Raw genomic sequence first — 20,125 nt, 5'->3', positions numbered from 1 at the left:
ATGTCTTTTAAAGAACCTCCACAGCATTCAGAGAAGCACTACATCGAGACAACCGGACCACCGGTTCACGCTAGAGCAAGACCGTTACCGCCAGATCGTTTGCAGAAGGTAAAAGAAGAATTTAAGTTAATGGTAGAATTAGGTATTTGCAGGCTATCCAAGAGCGCGTGGGCAAGCCCACTGCATATCGTCCCGAAAAAGAATGGAGACATCCGGCCATGTGGTGACTATCGGCAGCTAAACGCCATCACCAAACCGGACAGATATCCCATTCCGCGCCTGCACGATTTCACCTACGTCCTGGCAGGTAAAACAATTTTTTCACGTATCGACGTAAATCGATCTTATCATTTTATACCCATTAATGACGACGACATCGAGAAAACAGCAATAATTACCCCATTCGGACTTTTCGAATTTACGAGAATGACCTTCGGACTACGAAATGCAGCGCAATCCTTCCAAAGGTTCATGCATCATACAGTCTTACAAGGGTTGGATTTTGTATTCAGTTATATCGATGACGTCATCATAGCAAGTACAAGTGAGGCAGAACATAGGGAACATCTTCGACTATTATTTGAGCGTTTAAACAAGTTTGGATTAACAATTAATCAGAGTAAATGTTGTTTTGGAGCATCGGAACTAGAGTTTGTTGGTTTTCACGTTTCGGCACAAGGAATTCGACCTCTACAAGACAAGGTACAAGCCATATCAGATTTTCCTAAACCTACTAATGTTAACCAATTACGACGTTTTTTAGGCATGATAAATTTCTATAGAAAACATATTCCACATGCGGTTCAAAGTCAAGCTATTTTATCTCAATATTTACATAACGCTAAAAAGAACGACAAATCTCCCATCAACTGGACGCCGGATGCTGACGCAGCGTTTCAAGAATGTAAGTTACAGTTACAGAATGCGGTCACGTTGTCACACCCGAGCAGCGACGCTACGCTAGCACTGTTTACAGACGCATCGGACACATGTACCGGAGGGGTTCTACAGCAACTGGACAAAGGTGCGTGGAGACCCCTGGGCTATTTTTCTAAACGTCTATCAGATACTCAAAAGCGTTACAGCACTTACGATAGAGAATTGTTAGCGATTTATTTCGCCATCAAACATTTTCGTAAGTTGTTCGAGGGAAGGCCGTTAACGATCTATACCGATCATCGTCCATTGGTACACGCTTTTTCGAAAATAGGTACAGAGTCAGAAACACCTCGTCGAACAAGGCAGCTTTTGTTCATAAGCGAATTCACAACGGACATACGACACGTAGCAGGCAGCGATAACGTGGTCGCCGACGCGTTATCGCGCGTCGCGACTATTTCCTGTCCCACAAGCATCGATTACGAGCAACTAGCTGAGTCGCAGAAATCTGATAACTACCTAGCGCAGCATGAAGCAGGAAACGTAAGTAGTAATAATGTTGTAATCAAACGTATACTTTTACCCACAGTTAAAAAAGAGGTGTATTGCGACATTTCAACTTCAAAAATAAGACCATATTTGACGGAGGCGTTCAGACGTTTAGCATTCGATAGCATACATGAACTTAGTCATCCTAGTATACGCACCACGCGTAAAATGCTATCGGACAGATTTTTCTGGCCTAACATGAACATTGACGTAGGCAGATGGGCAAAAAATTGTGTCAGTTGCCAAAAAGCGAAAATCACCAGACATACGATTTCAGAGTATGGCACATTTCAGCATGCACAACGCTTTGAACATATTCATGTAGACATAGTAGGGCCATTACCTACATCACCAGACGGATACAGGTACTGTGTAACCATCATAGACCGAGGTACACGGTGGCCTGAGGCTATACCAATCAAGGATATAACAGCAGAGACGGTCGCCAGAGTCATCTACGACAACTGGATAACCAGGTATGGATGCCCGGTCCGACTTACGACGGACCAGGGTCGACAGTTTGAAAGTCAACTATTTGCAGATTTGCTTAAAGTTTTAGGCATTAACAGGATAAGAACAACCAGCTACCACGCGCAGGCTAACGGCCTTGTCGAGCGTTGGCATCGCAGTTTAAAAGCGTCACTGATGTCTCGTTTAACCAATCAATCTTGGGTTGACGAGCTTTCGACAGTGCTGTATGGTTTACGCGCAGTAGGGCGCAGCGAAAACGGCATAAGCGCAGCTGAGTATACTTTTGGAAAAACACTAAGGCTTCCAAATGATTTTTTTAGCTCGTCGGAAACTATACTTGACGACTCGTATACGTATATAGAAAATATTCGTCAGTCAATTGATAAATTACGGCCAATTTCAAACACTCATCGGGATAATCGCAAATGGTTTGTGCATCCGGATCTTAAGTCATGCACACATGTTTTTGTTAGAGATGATACGGTGAGAAAGCCTTTGAAAGCTCCATACGATGGGCCATTTAAGGTAATTAGGAGGAACGAAAAAACATTCGAAATTCAACTACCAAATCGCCGTTCAGTAATTTCGATAGATAGATTGAAACCGGCATACTTAATTAATAGCTCAGACGTGCAAACACAGGCGCCAAGTATAGTTATCGACACGGGTAAGCAGATGTCGCAACCTAGCATCGCGACTGACCCGGCAACGCAGCGAGTTTCACGCAGCGGCCGTGTCATCAAAAAACCCGTACGTTTTACTTAGAAATAGTAAGTATTTTAGGGCAGATATTTTTTTTTCCTTCCGCAAAGATACTTTCTTCGGTCACAGTCATAACGCATCTTTGATCAGTTTCACTACTGCAATAAATATCTAATAGTCAATTTTTTTTATTCAAAGACATTCATTCAACATGGGTCAATATTCAACTAAGTTAGAGGAAGTAAATTATACGCAAAACAACATAAATCAAGTCAACGATATGAAGTCAAAAATGGATAGTTTTAACGTCATTTTGATCTGCATAAGTGTCGGTACAGTTTTATGTATGGTTTGCTGCATTTATTTTTGTTTCGCGAGATGCACTAAAAGTACGAAGAACTGGTTGAATAAACGATTGACAGTATCTTTGGAGGAAGCCATTGAACAGCGATCATCACCAGCGCAGGCAGAGAAAGGTAAACACAGAGTGATTATCGCGTAAAGCTACCTACACCTGTGTCTGGAAATCGTTCAAGTTTATGTAATTTTAAGACATTTTTTTTATGTATCGTATTTTTTTTTGTAGTCGCGATAAGTCCTTAAAACCCTGGCATTCTAAATTATAAATAACTTGTGGTCATTGTAAAATTGTAGTCATAACATATTGTTGATATCCTATCGCTTTGTATAATTTAATTCGTAGTTCAGCGCAAATATAGAAATAACAGATGTGGAGACTTGTACACAACATTTTTTTTTTAACTATTGTAAAATTTGTCGATTTTTGTGTAACAAATTTTAGGAGGGGTGTGATGTAGGGGTGTACACACTCATGCATTTGCGCCAAATCAGCATTCCTGTAGCCGATAGCTAAGTAGAGCCAGTCGTCCCGTGTCAGCCTACTGACCAACACAACACACATAACCTGTACTTCTATACTCTGTGTAATTTGTGTTATGTGAACTTTATCTTTCGTTTTCTCTATGTACTGTATGTGTTAATTATAATTTCGGTACCAATATAAGCGAAGCTTTCGTGAACTGCATTGAGTTGTTTTACTGGAACACTAAATCCTTCTAAACATTACCTGGAAAGTGATTACCTTAGAGACAGTGAAGTTAATCATTCGATATAGACATAATAGTATAAGACTAACAAATTCATTAGTTGTGTGAGTCTTCTTCTTAGTCGTGTCACTCTTGACAGAGTGGTCGTGGTCATCATGTAGTGTTGGAGGCGGGCGCCAATGTGCGCCTTACGATGTCCCGCCATTTCTCCCTGCTGGAAGTCATCCTGCTGCACTCGTTAAGTGAACCGCCAATCACAGACTTTATTTGATCGGTCTATCGCATGGGTGACCTCCCGCGTGGTCGAGAGCCTTCCACTTTACCTTTTGTAAAGGTAATCTTCACTTGACTGGTTTTGTTTATAACCATTATAATTGAACCTATTAGACTTTCCTATAATAACATTTGTTTTAGTATTAATATTTCTGAAATATTTGAGAACATCTTCGTGTCTTTCAAAATTTGCCCCTTGTAAAATAATAAATCTTTTATTTCAGACAATAAAACGTCCATATTTGTTAGTTACAATATCTAATTAAAAATAAGTTAGTATCTTATCTAATTGTTAGTATAATAGAAGCTTAAGAGTATGTTAGTAGTAGTACTTGTGCATTCATCCTAATGTTATAGTCGTATATACCGTGAGTTATACAATCGACTGCCTTTTTCTTCGTCAGTCCACATTTATTAATTAGCATTATTTTGTTATAATTCTTCAAGGGTTTCATTCCTATTTGACCTGCGAGCCAACATCTCAGACAAAGATTCAGCAAAATTCTGTTCACATGGGAATGCCTCAATTAATTTTTCCTGCCACTCACTCCAGCTATACTTTACTGTTGTAAGTCCGCTGTACCACCTTTTGGCCAATCCGCTTAATTTTGGAAGAGCATAAAAAAATGGTTTGACGTTCTGACCAGCCATAAATATGAGCCGACTCATTTATCTTATTTAACCACTCCTTCATTGTTTGTTCCTTGGAGCTAGGATCAAATTCAGGAATTACAGTTACACCATTAAAATACTACTACTACTGTTGGCATCTACAAAAGTAGAAAGACTTTGTACGATTTATATGCCCAAAAACAGTATCGATTTGAAAGCGGCTTCGTAGACCATGTTAGGAATTACTCAAAAATTTTCAAAAAAGTATGTCTACATGCAAAATCTTTGTTCATTAAAAACAAAATAAGTAATGCTCCTAACAAAACAAAGGAAATCTGGAGTGTTATAAACAAGGAAACTGGTAGAAGTAATTTTAAAGAAAATATTAATGAAATTAAATTTAATGATACCTCTACAACAGAAATAGTAAATTTATTTGAACATTTTTTTTTACAAATATACCGTTGGAATTAACTTCTAATATTGACTCATGCCCTAATGAAGCTGAAATACTACTTAAAAATAATGTCAGCATTTGCAGTTCCAAATTTAAATTCTTAACTATTGACCCTACTGACATTATTAATACCTTTAAAGAACTTAATCTGAAAAAGTCTGAGGATTATTGGGGTATGTCGGCTGTTGTGATATGTCATATTATAAATATTATAGCTGGGGACTTAGCATATATATTCAATAATTGTGTTGACCAAGGGATATTTCCAAATTTAATGAAGTATAGTAAACTAATTCCATTATTCAAGAAAGGTGAAAAATCAGATCCTGGTAATTATAGACCAATCTCAATTTTACCAATTTTGAGCAAGGTGTTCGAGAGAATCATGCTTAATCAAATGCAGCGTTACTTAAAGTCTAATAAATTATTTCATAGTCAGCAATACGGCTTTACTGAGGGGAAATGTACAACAGATGCAGGTGTGGCTCTTGTCACTCATATTCTCAATGCATGGGAAGACTCACAGGATGCCATCGGAGTGTTTTGCGATCTGACCAAAGCATTTGATTGCGTAGATCATAGAACTCTTCTGCTCAAGCTCGCTCATTACGGGTTCGATACTGCTGCCGTTGAACTAATTAAATCATATCTTAGTGATAGATTACAGACGGTAGATTTAAATAATACAAAATCGAAAGGAGCGACGGTAAAAATTGGGGTACCGCAAGGTTCCATTTTGGGACCTTTTCTCTTTCTGATATATATCAACGACCTGCCTTGCATGTTTGAGAAACAGACTGGCATCGTGTTGTTTGCAGATGATACGTCACTAATTTTTAAAATGAACCGCCGTAGCGATATCTGTGATGATGTGAATAGCACTTTAGCCGCCATCTCTAACTGGTTTACAATCAACAACTTACTGTTAAATGCAAATAAGACCCATTGCATTAAGTTTACACTTCCCAATGTGCGGCAGGCAAATGTGGATATTAGTATAAGTAGTAAAAGATTAGATTTTGTTGATAGTACTACTTTCTTAGGAATAACATTAGATTCAAATTTGAAATGGCATGCTCACATTTTAAAACTTTCTAAAAGGCTTAGTTCTGCAGCATACGCTATTCGTCGTATTAGGCATTTGACGGATGTGGCAACTGCTAAGCTAGTATATTTTAGTTATTTTCATAGTTTAATGTCATATGGTCTACTGCTTTGGGGATCAGCAGCAGACATACAAACTATTTTCATTTTACAAAAAAGGGCAATTCGATATATCTACGGTCTTAAACAAAGAGATTCCCTTAGAGATTTTTTTCAAAAACCTAAATATTTTAACTTTGCCCTCCCAATACATATTCGATAACATCATGCATGTTAGGAAAAACTTAGACTCTTTCAAAAAAATAGGTAAATGTACTAGTAGATCACTGCGGAACAATTACAAGTTGTCGATCCCAGCACATTGGCTGGCTAAGGTAGGGAAATCATTTCTGATTAATTGTATAAGATTTTATAATAAATTACCAAAAAGTGTTCTTGAAATGAATGATAGAAAATTCAAACAGTATATTAAAGTTGAGCTTTGTAGGAAAGCCTATTACAGCACGGATGATTATATTAATGATAAACATGTGTGGCTCGAGCTGGACATAATGGCCTCTTAAATGCTTGTGTATTTTTGACATGATCTTGACATAATTTGTACAGTATGTACATATTTTATTTGACGAAATATTCGTATTGACATAATCAGTTCTACATTCATACATGTTTTTTTAATGTAGACAATGTGCATTCGTCCACGATTTAGATTTAAGAGATCTATATTTGTAAATTGACGTCCTATGAAAATGCTGCAGTGTAGTTTGTTCCGCCGCTTCTTCTACACATGCGCTTTGGAAGCGGTAGTAGTTATAATTAGATTTAAGTTATGTGACGTCAATAAGTGATACCTTGTATCCAATTTTGAAAATAAATCTATTCTATTCTATTCTTAATAAAAGCTTGGCGCCTAGCTTTAGTCCTCCTGCGTCCACTAAGAGATCCATTGCTACCTGAATCACTAGATGAGACTGATATTTTCTTTTTACTATGTTTATGGTTTCTGCTCTGTCTTATTGGAGAGCCTTCGGGTGATAAGGAAGGATCTGATTGTCTGTGTGCCATTCTGGGATCATACAATTATTATGAGAACTTGCTATTTACCAGTATGTAGGATCACCAGGTATAATACCAATATAATATACATATATATTTAAGGATTAAGAGAGTTGTTCAACCAGTTGGTGCTAAAACATAATATCATTGTTAATATTACATACTCTTCAAACCTGTTTTATGTTACTCTTCCAGATTACCAATATTTTAAAACACAGAGGCCTTTGTGCCTATCTAAAAACATGTGTCTATATTATGATTTAATTAAATATCAAAGTTAATATCAACATTCACAATTTGATATTATAACATACATAATATGAGGATTTATATAAGACTTTCACAACATAAAATAAATATCTGTATCACTATTTTGACACCAAGTCAAGCTTCTTCTTACAAGCTAAAGCAAAAAAATATGTGACATGAATGGTAACCGATGTTCGTTTGAAATGAACTGATGTGATAACAATGTAAAATTTAAGTCATATTGTAAGAGTATTTACTGTTTATATATCACACATATTATGTGTTACCAGTCAGGGATCAATGACCTGCAACACAGGTTTTCCAGTCCCAAGTGCAACACCCGATCTCCGCAACTACTCTGGACATTTTGATCAACCAGTTTATATACATATATATGTAGGTCATTATGTAGCTATTTTGTTTACACAGTAGACTTATTTAGACTAAATTAGATGCACCATTAATTGATTTCATAATACACTTAGAGACACTTTTATTTAATCTCAACAGCCAAGCCCTAAAAATTGCTAATTTGTTTTATTTTATTACACATAAACAAAAATAGAATTTATTTTCTAATGAACTATTGAATTGAATGAATTCATAATATAATAATCTTGATTTATTTTTAAAAAATATATACATGTTGACTGATACATACTGTACTGCATAAGAAATTATTTTGGTCCATTGTATGAACATTATTTTACTTACAATAAAGTTTTGAATTGATAAAAATCCTATCATAGTTTTAAAGAAATTAAGCAATCAAGCAATCCCCACAACCTCTATTATTCTATTATTAAATTCTATTCTTCTCGCTGGGATTAAATACTATATTAACTTACATATATGACATAAACTGTGTTATATGGGTTAAAAAAAACAAAAGAAATTGAAGATTCATAACTTAGTCCGGCTAATTTTTTTGTTCATTCAATCAACTACTTAATGAAGGGGATCATTATCAGGCTCATAATAAATACTTCTTCTCACTGTCATCATAAAACAATGCACTCACACTACACTTGGAAGTAACTTTGCAAATATTATGTTTTTTTTTTATATATGTAGCCTACTACAGCTAAACATGGCGTTCCAATTTTTTTGAGACAGCTCTGTTTACCTCGCAAGGAACATAGACGTGACTATATGTATGAAGATACCTACTATGCATTTAACAGATTGGTAATAACTCTCAGCACTACATGACTTGCAAGGTAGTAATTGCATGTTTGTTACAATTACAAATATACTATGTTTTACTTTCGATAGATAACTTTTATCAAGCAGTCAGTAGGTTCTCTTCACTAAACAGTAATAGATCAGTATGTAATTCTATTAGGTAAGTACTCTTGTTATACTTGAAATGACTTTACGAGCAATGACACTTTACATCTAGTGAAAATTTCCTAGACATCTCGACTGATTAAGTACGTACATGTTCTAATCAATGAAGAATCAATCATTTAATCACTTTGCTGGAGGTCTCTAAGTTAGTATCTAGGTAAAATATGTACGACAGAACAAGTGCCTATTTCTTTATATCGCTACTAGTATTATAATGTTTGGATGACCTTTTATGCGGAAGACTGTGATATTTCATATCTGGATATTTAAGACGGGAAATAAAGAACTTACCAAGTTTTGGAGTTCGTGAATTTAACCAAGTTGACTTACTCACTGTTACAGATGGGCGTGAACTCTTTAATCACGCTTCTGAATTGTTAACTTACTAAATGATACAATCAGAATTCCTTTATCAGTTCTTCTTTAATGAATTACAATAATACATCTTTATACTTCTTGTAGCTCGAATTCCCCTTTTTTTTCAATGACACCGAAAAACGCGGCTAACTCAACGTCAAAAGCCAAATCAGTGTTGCCAACACATGACAATAAATTACTATTTTTTAAAATGTTAACAGAAGGAACAAACAAACTAAGGAACTAAGAAGGACATTATAAGGATATCTTTCATTATGAAAAAAGGAACGACAATATGCCGTGCTATAAAATTAACAAAATCACGCCTTTTTCCCGGAGGGGTTAGCGGAGATTTCTTCTCACTGAGACTTTTTCTTCTCTTCTTCTTCTGCGACGGATCTTTCCACTCATCACGATCCCTGCACACTTCTTTCGCTTCATCCACATTTTTTTTTTGGACAAATTATACAGATTGAGTTAGCCTCGATGTAAGTTCGAGACTTGTTTTACGAGATACTAACTCAACGATACTATATTTTATAATAAATACGTATATATATAAACATCCAAGACCCAGGCCAATCAGAGAAAGTTCGTTTCTCATCATGCCCTGGCCGGGATTCGAACCCGGGACCTTTTTGCCAGGACGTCCTTAATTTGATGAAGATACGCTGGTCTAGGCCTTTTTACTCCTAGTCAACCTGCTGTCATCCTTTGCACCTGACCAAACCATCTAATCATACCCTTTTCTGTTCCTCTTTTACTATATCTTCTTTCACATCACAACATTCCCATATCACCCTGTTCCTTATACGGTCACTCAATTTCACACCGATCATAATACATCTCATTTCCACCGCATTTATTCTGCTTTCATGCTTCTTTTACCACATCCAACTTTCATACATACATTTACATACATTAATGGCGAGCCTTTTTTGGACAGTTTCTGCTCCTAAAACGCATGCCTTTGTGCCAGGGGCATCTCTGTTCTGCATGCAATTTGATTTTCAGTTGATTCCAAATTTGATACCTAATTTACTTTAAGGCGCCTATTTAAAAAACGAGTTGCCAGGGCTCGGCCGGCCAGACGCGGCACGCTCGTTTCTATCTCGGCTACACAACATGAACCGAAAGCAGTTTTGTCTGATAACGCCGTTGCTAAATGTTCATTTTGTTAAATAATTATTTATAAAATGAAAATTTTAGTGTTGATCATTTGGAAATGTGAGTAAATTATCAATCGGCAAAATCAAATTGGCAAAATCGCCCCTAAATTAACAAGCAAATTTTCGATATTACACCAAAATATACAAGGATCATTATCAAAAACAGACATCATTAAAATAACTTTAACAGAACTTGATACTCAACCCGATGTTCTTTGTTTCTCGTAATTTTTTGTAAAATGTGGGGATGAAAAAAATATTATCCTATCTCAATATGAGTTGGCAGCTTATAATACAAGACGTAGTAATAGGGGAGGAACTTACATAATTGTGAAAAAAGGTATAGCCTATTCAAAAATTGACTTGGGTCAAATGGGATTAGATTTTCATTTTGAATTATGTGCTATATCTGTCCCAAACATGGTCTGATAGTTATACATATATCTGATCAACGGCTACAAAGAAACGGCACTTTGACTGTTTTTTTGAGAAACTTGAGATTGTACTACATACATATATATCTACGTAAGTTTGGGAAACAAAAAAATATTATCACAGGAGATATAAATATAAAATTCTTAAAGATAACAATATTTCTACACAATATGGAAACTTATTAAAAAAATATAATCTTGAACATCTTTTAAATGTACCTACTAGGGAGAAATCATGCTTAGACCACATGTTAAGCAATATTCAAAATACATCAGGGTCTATCTTGCCTCTTTGTTTATCTGATCACAACGCAGCACAATTAATAGAATTCGATGTTAAGACAAAAAACATTCGTCCAAAATTTACCTTTGTTTTTAAAAGATGTTATTCGGATGAAAATATAAAAAAGTTTAAAGACTATTTGTCAAGCATTTCATACCCAGAAATTTACAATGAAACTGATGCTAACAATGCATTCAACAAATTTTACGAATGATTTTGCTTACTATACCTACAAACTTTGTTTTCCTGTAATTAAAATGAAAATAAACTCTAAATTGAAACAAAATTGGATATCACCAGTTATCAAAAAAGGTTCAAAAAAGCTAGATCTGTAAGACTTATTTACCAAAAAAAATAAGAAAAAAAAGACAAAATAATGTATAAACAATACACAAAATTATTAAAAAAAAATGTATTTTCAAAGCAAAAAGAATATTAAATACAAAAGATATATTGAAAATTAAAAAATAATGTATGTCGAGCCACTTGGAAAGTTATTTAAAATGAGATACAAACTTCCATAAGTTACGCTCACTTGACACATAAAATGGAATGTAATAAGCAAATTATATAAATCTGTCATTGAAAACTGGCATTTTCCCCGAAAAGCTAAAGTTATTCATAGTAAAACCGTTACATAAAAAAAGGCAACAAAAGTGACTTTTAATTACCGGCCATTTATATCAATTTTTTCAAAAATTTATGAAAAAGTTTTACACGAAAAGCTAACTTCCTTTTTTAATAAGTACAATATATGGATTTCAAAAAACGAAATCGACTACACTGGCTGCATTTGACATAATAAATTCCATCTTGCGAAGTATGAATAATAAAAAGTGTACAACCGTACTCTTCTGTGATATGTCGAAGGCATTCGACCTGATCGTCCATCCATTACTTCTAGAAAAATTAGAGCGTTACAGTATTAGAGGCAATGCATTGAAATGGATGAAATCATACCTCAATAATAGGAAGCAAAGTGTAGAGATAATAACATTTGAAAATAACAAATTATGCAAAACATATAGATTTTCCTATAAAGAAAACACATCCGTTGTTCCACAAGGAAGTGTTTTATTGTGTTTTATTGGCCATTACTGTTTTTGGTTTATATAAAAGACTTGCCAAATATCACCGCGCATAAAAGTATATTGTTTGCTGATTATATTTCAGTAATTGTCACAACCCCTAATAATCCAAATAATAACTAGGTTACTAATCCCAATAATAATTTAAATATTCATCAATCAGAAATCGATAAGACTTTAAATGTTATTATTGACTGGCTTATGAATAATAATTTAGTAATCAATATTGATAAGACATATTGTATAAATTTTAATAATTTTACTGATCTCAATATAACACACAACGGGAAAAAATTGAATAGGGTAAAAAATGGACAATTTCAATTTACTTATAGTATTGACGAAAATTTAGATTGGAAAAAATAGGTTGAAAATGTTTGCAATAAAATCAGCAGATTCACTTTTACATTATACAAACTTGCCAGAACTGCGACCGCAGACGCAGCTGTCATGGCTTACCATGCCTATGTGGAGTCCGTCCACCGCTATGACAATAAATATACAAGAAATGTGCATAGACTAGTGTTAGATGTAATACCGAAAAGCGAAAGATTTAAAAAGAATTGTTACTTTATGTGCATATCCATATTTAACAAAACACCAGAAGACTTATAATTTATTCAAAAAGAAATTATTTTGCTGGCTATTTGAACATTCTTTTGATATAGTCCATGAATTCCTCAACTTTAGATAAGAAATTAATTTATTCATAATTATTTTATTTTCTTGAAATCAAATATTGACAAGTATGAAGTAATTTTTTTTTTATTGTAACAAATTGACATAATATTTTCATCTTTTTATTAAGAATTAATTAATTGACTTAAGTGACTTATGTATAATTTTATAATAATTTGTATGCTTTAGCTTTAGTTAATGGCTGACCAGGAGGAAATATGTTTTGTTTTTACACCTTTTGTAAACCCTAGTCAAAAGCAAATAAAATATATTCTATTCTATTCATTTTTTGCTAAAAATTGTTTTTCAAGTGCAATTTTACCAAAAGACCTTTGGCCAAACAGCAGGACCCCAGGAAGAATACAGATAATATAAACGAAAACTTGCGTTAGTTATTCCAGAGGCATTCGACATCTCGCAATACAAGGTGCGGCTGAAGCTGGGCGGCGTGCTGCCGCTGCTGGCGCTCGTCTCCGGGCCGCTCACCTTCTGCCTCTTCTTCCTCGTGCTGGCCGCGATGCTGCACTTCGCCTGGTACGTACTAACAACACCAAAATTATACTTTTTATTTTATTTATGGAAACAGTACAACTTACATAGTTAATACTGGAATTATAGCTGAAACACAATTATCAAGTTTTCATATATTGGAACGATTCGAGAACGATTCTTTTCTCAACCTTTTTTAGTGCCATTGAAGCGCGGTCTTATGAACGTCACAAAGAAAAATCAGTGTTGCCACTACATATGTACGTACATACATAAAATCACGACGTTTTCCTGGAGGGGAGGCAGATACTACATCTTTCCCCCTGCCGCCACATGAATTGATTATATGAATATTATAAGGGAAGTGGACGTCGCGAATCAGGCGCTATCCGTTAATACGTGCAGGTCCCTGGGACGGGCACTTACACAAAAGATGCGGGGGGTTTGTTATCAGATCGCGAGTCGGTCCAGCGGGCTCTGAGACCGGCGTACGATCTCAGCGACGTAGAGAAAAAACCTAGTTGTCAGAGTCAAGTGGGGTCGTGGCAAGGTCTGGCATGCTGCTCGGCGTGGGGCGGTCTGGCGGGGAGGGGGCCAACTCCTGCATAGACGGCAGGGTCGACTCTCCCGTTCGCTGGAAGTGCCTGCTAGCTAGATGCCTAATAAAGTCGTCCAGGCTCTCCGTCCGCAATCCCCCGTTAATACAGTGATTTGCAAATAGCGCGGGGCGTTAGTCAAAATCCACATGAAATGATGAACCAATATGGATAGTTGTTTGATAGATTAAGAGTCCCAAAAATAAGATATATTTATTATTCTTTCTCCAACTTTCTTATCAGGTACAATTCTCAATCTGAAAAATATAATGTTCGAAATGTTATTCTATATAGATATTGATGGCTGTCCAAGTTTTGTCTGCATGTTCACTCCATGATACTTTAACAAGTTTTAAAATTGTTCTATACATTCCATGTATTATAAGCTAAATTTACCTTTAATTCCATCCCATTTTTTCTGTAGTTTTTCAGGAGAGACAAACATAGAGCTATTAGTTAAAGAGATGACAGCTCAAAAAATATTTACCTCTGTGCTCGATGTAGCTATTTATTGAATTTTAGACGAATTTGTATTTTCATCAATATTAGTTAAATAGTTAGTGATCTGTGGCCAAAGCTGTTTTAAAATTTGGAGCAACTGGTTCTCTGGTAATCTGTAGGTATAATATGTGCAGCGACAGTTGGCAGCGGTAGTACGTTTGTCTGCGACACCGGAGGTCCCGGGTTCGAATCCCGGCCAAGTCATGATGACAAAAGAACTTTTTCTGATTGCCCTGGGTCTTGCATGTTTAACTATATAGAAGAGAGCTGAAATGTTCACAGATGATGTACCTATTTACGTTGCCGCTTTAATCATCAATATCAATCAATAAAACAGTAACATTGAGTATATTTAAAAATAAATAAAATATAACGATGCAGAAATAGTACCGTGTGGTTCCCGGCACCAATAGAAAATAGAATAGGACGACTCCATCACTCTCCCATGGATGTCGTAAAAGGCGACTAAGGGGTAGGCTAATAAACTTGGGATTCTTCTTTTAGGCGATGGCCTAGCAACCCGTAACTATTTGAATCTCAATTAACCAAATAGCTGAACGTGGCCTATCAGTCTTTACAAGACTGTTGGCTCTGTCTACCCCACAAGGGATATAGACGTGATTATATGTATGTATATATGTATATATAACAACTAGTAACAAATACTTACTAAAAATAGAAAAACTACAAACTTGATTTGAGGTATTCCTCATAGCGCACCCATTTTTAAGCGCACCTAAAGTTGCGCACCCAAACTATTCCTCGTAGCGCACCTAAAAGGTGCGGTAAAGAAATGACATAAAAATATTACAATTTTATTCCTCATAGCGCACCCATGGTGAAAAATAGGGAGGAGCATGCAGGGAACGTAATATATGATATCGACAGAATTTTGATTATGAGTTCTGATTGCTACGAGTATTATGTAGCAACTTATTACCTGATGAACTAGAACACCTGCCTACGGGTCTTGAGTGTCTTTATAAAGAATACTCATTTAAAACAAATTATGATTTATTTTTTACACTTACATTTGAGCTTGAAAAGGATTACGTTTTATCATTATCAGCATATTGCAGTCCCTTGCAGGATATGTCTGGTCAAGTTAAATCACTTGTCTCGCTAATAGGCTATTTGACAAAGTTCTAAAAACTATCTTAGGGTATTTATTTGTTTATAAGGAGCCCTACAAAAATACTTTTCTGCCTTTATTACAGCTATTTTATTAAAAAATCGAAAAAGAGAATGAAATATTCAAATATGCCGCCAAAACGCGACTTTTAGCAATATGGCGGCCATGGCATGCAGTGACGTAAATTTCGTGTAAATATCATACAAAGCTTGTTGGTGTTTCGAAAAGTTTTTATTTTCTCTTGTTTTATTTAACTTGTGCCACGTCATATGTGTGAAAATTATTAAAATGAGTTCCTATAAATGTTGTGCAGTGCCTCAATGCACTAATACAACAATAAAATCTCCTACGAAACTGTTTTTTTCTATGCCGATGGTTTTGAATATTTGCAAGAAGTGGTTTCAGATCAAGATCTAAGATCAGTGGTTACCAAGATATACTGCCATTTTTAATTATTTTCCTTTTAAAATTAAAATATTAAATAAATATTATAATTAAATCAAATTAAAACTAAAGCAAAAACTACTTATAAAAAGAAAGAAAAAAGATACTTACAAACTAATTAATTTAAAACTAAAACTACTTATAAAAATAAAGAAAAAAGATGACTACAAACTAAAATTTAATTTATAAATTGTACAGTCCCTGCATAGCATCAACATGCGGGAGTGTGCCTAAAAGGCTGGCAGCATTGCCAATTTGAATGGCAATGCTGATTCTCTGAGCCAGATAATTTCCAGCCCTCCGGTCACGAGATACCTCAATCAGCTTTTTCGACAATTGTCGGAAAAGCTGATGGGCAGATGGGCCCCACGGTCCCAGAGTTTCTACCCCAAGAGGTATACTTACATTGATGTTTTCACATACCTCAGTTCGGCAGCATAGAAATCTGGATTGTTTTTGAAGAAGACGCCAACCATTATTGCGTCCACTTTTGGTAGGTTTCGACTGTCAGCTTTCGCGGAATTGGTTTCCATTATTAAATACCTATGTTATCTGAGTAATCCTGAGCGATCAAATACTTATAAAATCTTGAAAAATAATAGCGAACACTAAGGAACGGTACGATCCACAGTCTGTTTATGGATAATTGACGTCATAATGGAAATAGCCAATCACGTTCGTTTTTAGTCACGTGACAGCTGCATAAAAAACCCTAATTTTCTGAGACGGATTTTGTTAAAATAATGCAATATTTTTATCTCGCGTTAATACAAATCGCTCCAAAAAAATAATATTAAGACTGATGACATAAAAGAAATGTATATTTTTAATACAGTCAAATAGCCTATAGTGAAGTTCTCGGCAAGTCCAAAGCTTCTAATACAAAAAATATGCTATTTATGTTGTGTTTAATGTAATGTATAACGTAGAAAGATATAACAAACATGTTGATAAATAAAATATTTTTTATGTTTAATAAAATTAACTCACAGCAAAATAAAAACAATAAATTCAAATATTCCTATACTTCACACAAGTACGGAGTGTATATTAAATCATTAATCCTTACCACACTAACAATGATAAGTAAAAATTAAATATCCTACCTACTTTTGTTACAATTGGTATAGTTTTTCTGTAGGTACTACATTAAACTACTTTGATTCAGAATCACTTAAATCTTATATACATAATATCTAAAAAAAAAATTGTCTTTTCTTTGTCTTAAAAGTATTGATTAATAATCACATTACTAAAATATTTTATAGTGATAGTGTGCGTTGCGCTCTGCTTAATGCTTAATTTTTTAAACTTACTGAGTTAATAATATGATATCCGAAAATTAAAAAAATACCACGCCAACCATAGTGCCCATCACATTATTAAAAATTTAAACATGGGTGCGCTATGAGGAATAAAATTATAATATTTTTATTTCATTTCTTTACCGCACCTTTTAGGTGCGCTATGAGGAATAGTTTGGGTGCGCAACTTTAGGTGCGCTTAAAAATAGGTGCGCTATGAGGAATACCTCCTTGATTTACCCTGTTTGACAAATGACATTTTTATATTTTAATAACTCTATGTTGTTATGAATATTAATGATACTCGTAGCCTTGACATCTTGCTTCATTCAAAGAGAACTTAGAACTCTGCTGTTACTGCTATCCACCTGTCCTTGTAATGATGTCCATGTATATATATATATGTATGTATAAGGTTACACACGGATCTACGATATCGTCACTTGTCAGGTTCATCGTGTATTTTTCAATCTTGACATTGGCAAAATCATCGTTTTGTTGAACGACGGAGCCTTAATATTAAAAAGTGAAGTGAAGTGAACGTATTACGGCTTAGAACATCATTCTTGGTTGCATAGTTGTCTCCCAAACCAGTGAACCGTGGGATCCCTCAACGTTCTATACTAGGGTCCCTCCTTTTAATAATCTATAGTACCAATCTTAATAACGGCATTGGACATTGCACGATCTCTGCATACTTCCTTCGCTCCGTCCACATTCATAACTCTCTTCATGCAAGCTCGGTGGTTTCGGGTACTCTTAACCTGACCCAGGACGTCCTTAATTTGATCAAGATACGTTCGTCTAGGCCTTCCCACCCTGAACTTTCCGTCCACACTCTCCTTGTATATCTGCTTAGTGAACCTGATTTAAGTACTTATCTAATACATATATACCCTTATAACGTACTATGTAATATTCTGTAACAGGATGACCTCCAGAAGGCGGCGCGAAAGGGAGCGACGCCCCTTCGACCGCAAGTGCGACCCGCAACTCAAGTGTTGCTTGACTGCGTTGCTGATCGCCCTGATGGCTTTATACTTGTACGTATTGCACTTTATGAAACTGTGGGGTCCTTTACTTAACGAGGGAAACTTAAATGCCGTCTATCCAAGCTAGAAAGTAAGATTTTCAAAGCTAAGTAAAAAGTTACTGATATGTTATATACTAGAGGCCGCCCGCGACTTCGTCCGCGTGGAATCATTCCCGCGGAGACTTCGGGATAAAAAGTAGCCTATATGTTATTCTGGGTCTTCAGCTACTTCACCCACATACCAATCGGTTGTAATCGGTTCAGTAGTTTTTGCGTGAAGGAATAACAAACATCCATACTGTTATTTATTTTAATATTAGTTTAGATAGTATAATGGTATGATTAATTTATTAATTCCAGCAGCTTTGTCCGCATATTATAGTAGTTCCGCTGTCTGTTCTTTTCACACGCAAAGGACTTTGATACAGTACCTATTTACTGCTGGTAAAGAAATTATTGCAAGTAGGTTTAAAGAATAATACCTGGATGACCGAGCTGTGCTCTGTCGACGTTAGCAAAACCATAAAAAATAGTAAAAGGGTGAATAATAATAATAATAATAACTAAAGGCGTCGGGACGTGACGACCCCATCGCCCCCTGGGTCACCTTCCCAGTGCAATCAGTCGCCGCAGGGCAGCTTGTGGCGAGCTGTTGGGGAGTAGCGACCCCACGGACCTGAGTGCTCCCAGGGGAGGCCCCTGTTCCTCGCCTCCGATCTTCCTTCGCCAAGGTCGGAGTGGAAACCGATGAGGGACAGGACCCCTACCTCTGGCTTGCCTTAACCGGCCGGTCAGAGTGGAGTCGCGAGAGCTATACGCTCGAAGGATGGAAGTGTAAAATGTCATAACGCCGGGGGTGCCTGACTGGATCACCATGATTTCACGCCCCGCAGTCTCACCTCTCGACATCCTTAGCCACCCACGCCGATGTTGCCCCTTTGTTGCTAATCATGGTGACTGATTTGAGGGGCCCATTTAGTGAGTGGCGAGTCACCACCTGCCACATAATAGTCACGTATTCATGATTATGGCAGGTGTCCGAACTTCTCCAGCAATAGCCCAGTTAAAATCCATCCAAACGTCAACTCCATAAACCATAATCCTTTTCCCTTATTTTGTAATAGCTTCACCTCCTGCCGAGATCTGTTCATGGACATATCATCTATTGATATGCCCGGGAACGGGTTTTGGCAGGAGAACAACATAACATCAACTTCTCCAAAGGGCCTCTACGTGTTGGATTTATATCCCCACGCAAGCCTCTCAAAAATCCGGGGTGTATAGACCCGTGAAATCTAAGAGGAGAAACATAATAATAATAATAAATTTATTTGTTGAATTGCCCTACTATAAAAATTAAACGGCAAACGAGAGAAAGGTAGTGCTAATTTGGCCAAAAAAATCGATTAACGGCTAAGGCTTAACTTTTATACATCCTCCTTCCCGGAGGGGTAGGCAGAGACCGCATCTTTCCATTTGTCACGATCCCTGCATACTTCTTTCTCTTCATCCACATTGATAACTCCCTTCATGCAAGTTCGCCGGTTTCGGGTACTCTTGACCAGACTAAACTTTTATATGTATAGCAATAAAAATATTTGTAACAAAAACATCCCACCGGAATGATACAAAAAGTCTCATGTTGAAATTTACCCAAAAACAATCAAAAAGCAACAAAAAAACCTTCTTAAATTTAAGAGTTAACTTACCATATAATATCAAACTCAAATACTACGGTATGGAGGCAAATGGAGACACCACCGTAATATACTATGTTCCCTAAAATTAAATTAAAGCAATGCTGTAGTCAATTCAATCAACAAAAAATCGGTGGACGACACAAAAAAT

The 20,125-nt window shown here is 35.9% G+C and overlaps 1 protein-coding gene across 1 annotated transcript in view; it reads left to right on the top strand.

The window, feature by feature from the left end:
• Window positions 1-20,125, top strand: part of LOC106142332 (uncharacterized) — a 42,743-nt gene that overhangs the window by 6,396 nt on the left and 16,222 nt on the right. Inside the window, exons 2-3 of the mRNA XM_060946871.1 lie at window positions 13,171-13,312; window positions 18,174-18,287. Of these exons, the coding sequence (XP_060802854.1) occupies window positions 13,171-13,312; window positions 18,174-18,287 (256 nt within the window). The remainder of the gene's footprint in view (window positions 1-13,170; window positions 13,313-18,173; window positions 18,288-20,125) is intronic.

The sequence above is a fragment of the Amyelois transitella genome, chromosome 12, assembly GCF_032362555.1.
Source record: "Amyelois transitella isolate CPQ chromosome 12, ilAmyTran1.1, whole genome shotgun sequence".
Taxonomy (NCBI): Eukaryota; Metazoa; Arthropoda; class Insecta; order Lepidoptera; family Pyralidae; genus Amyelois; species Amyelois transitella.
The sequence above is the reverse complement of the archived record's forward strand: the minus strand, read 5'-3'. Positions and strand labels throughout refer to the sequence as shown.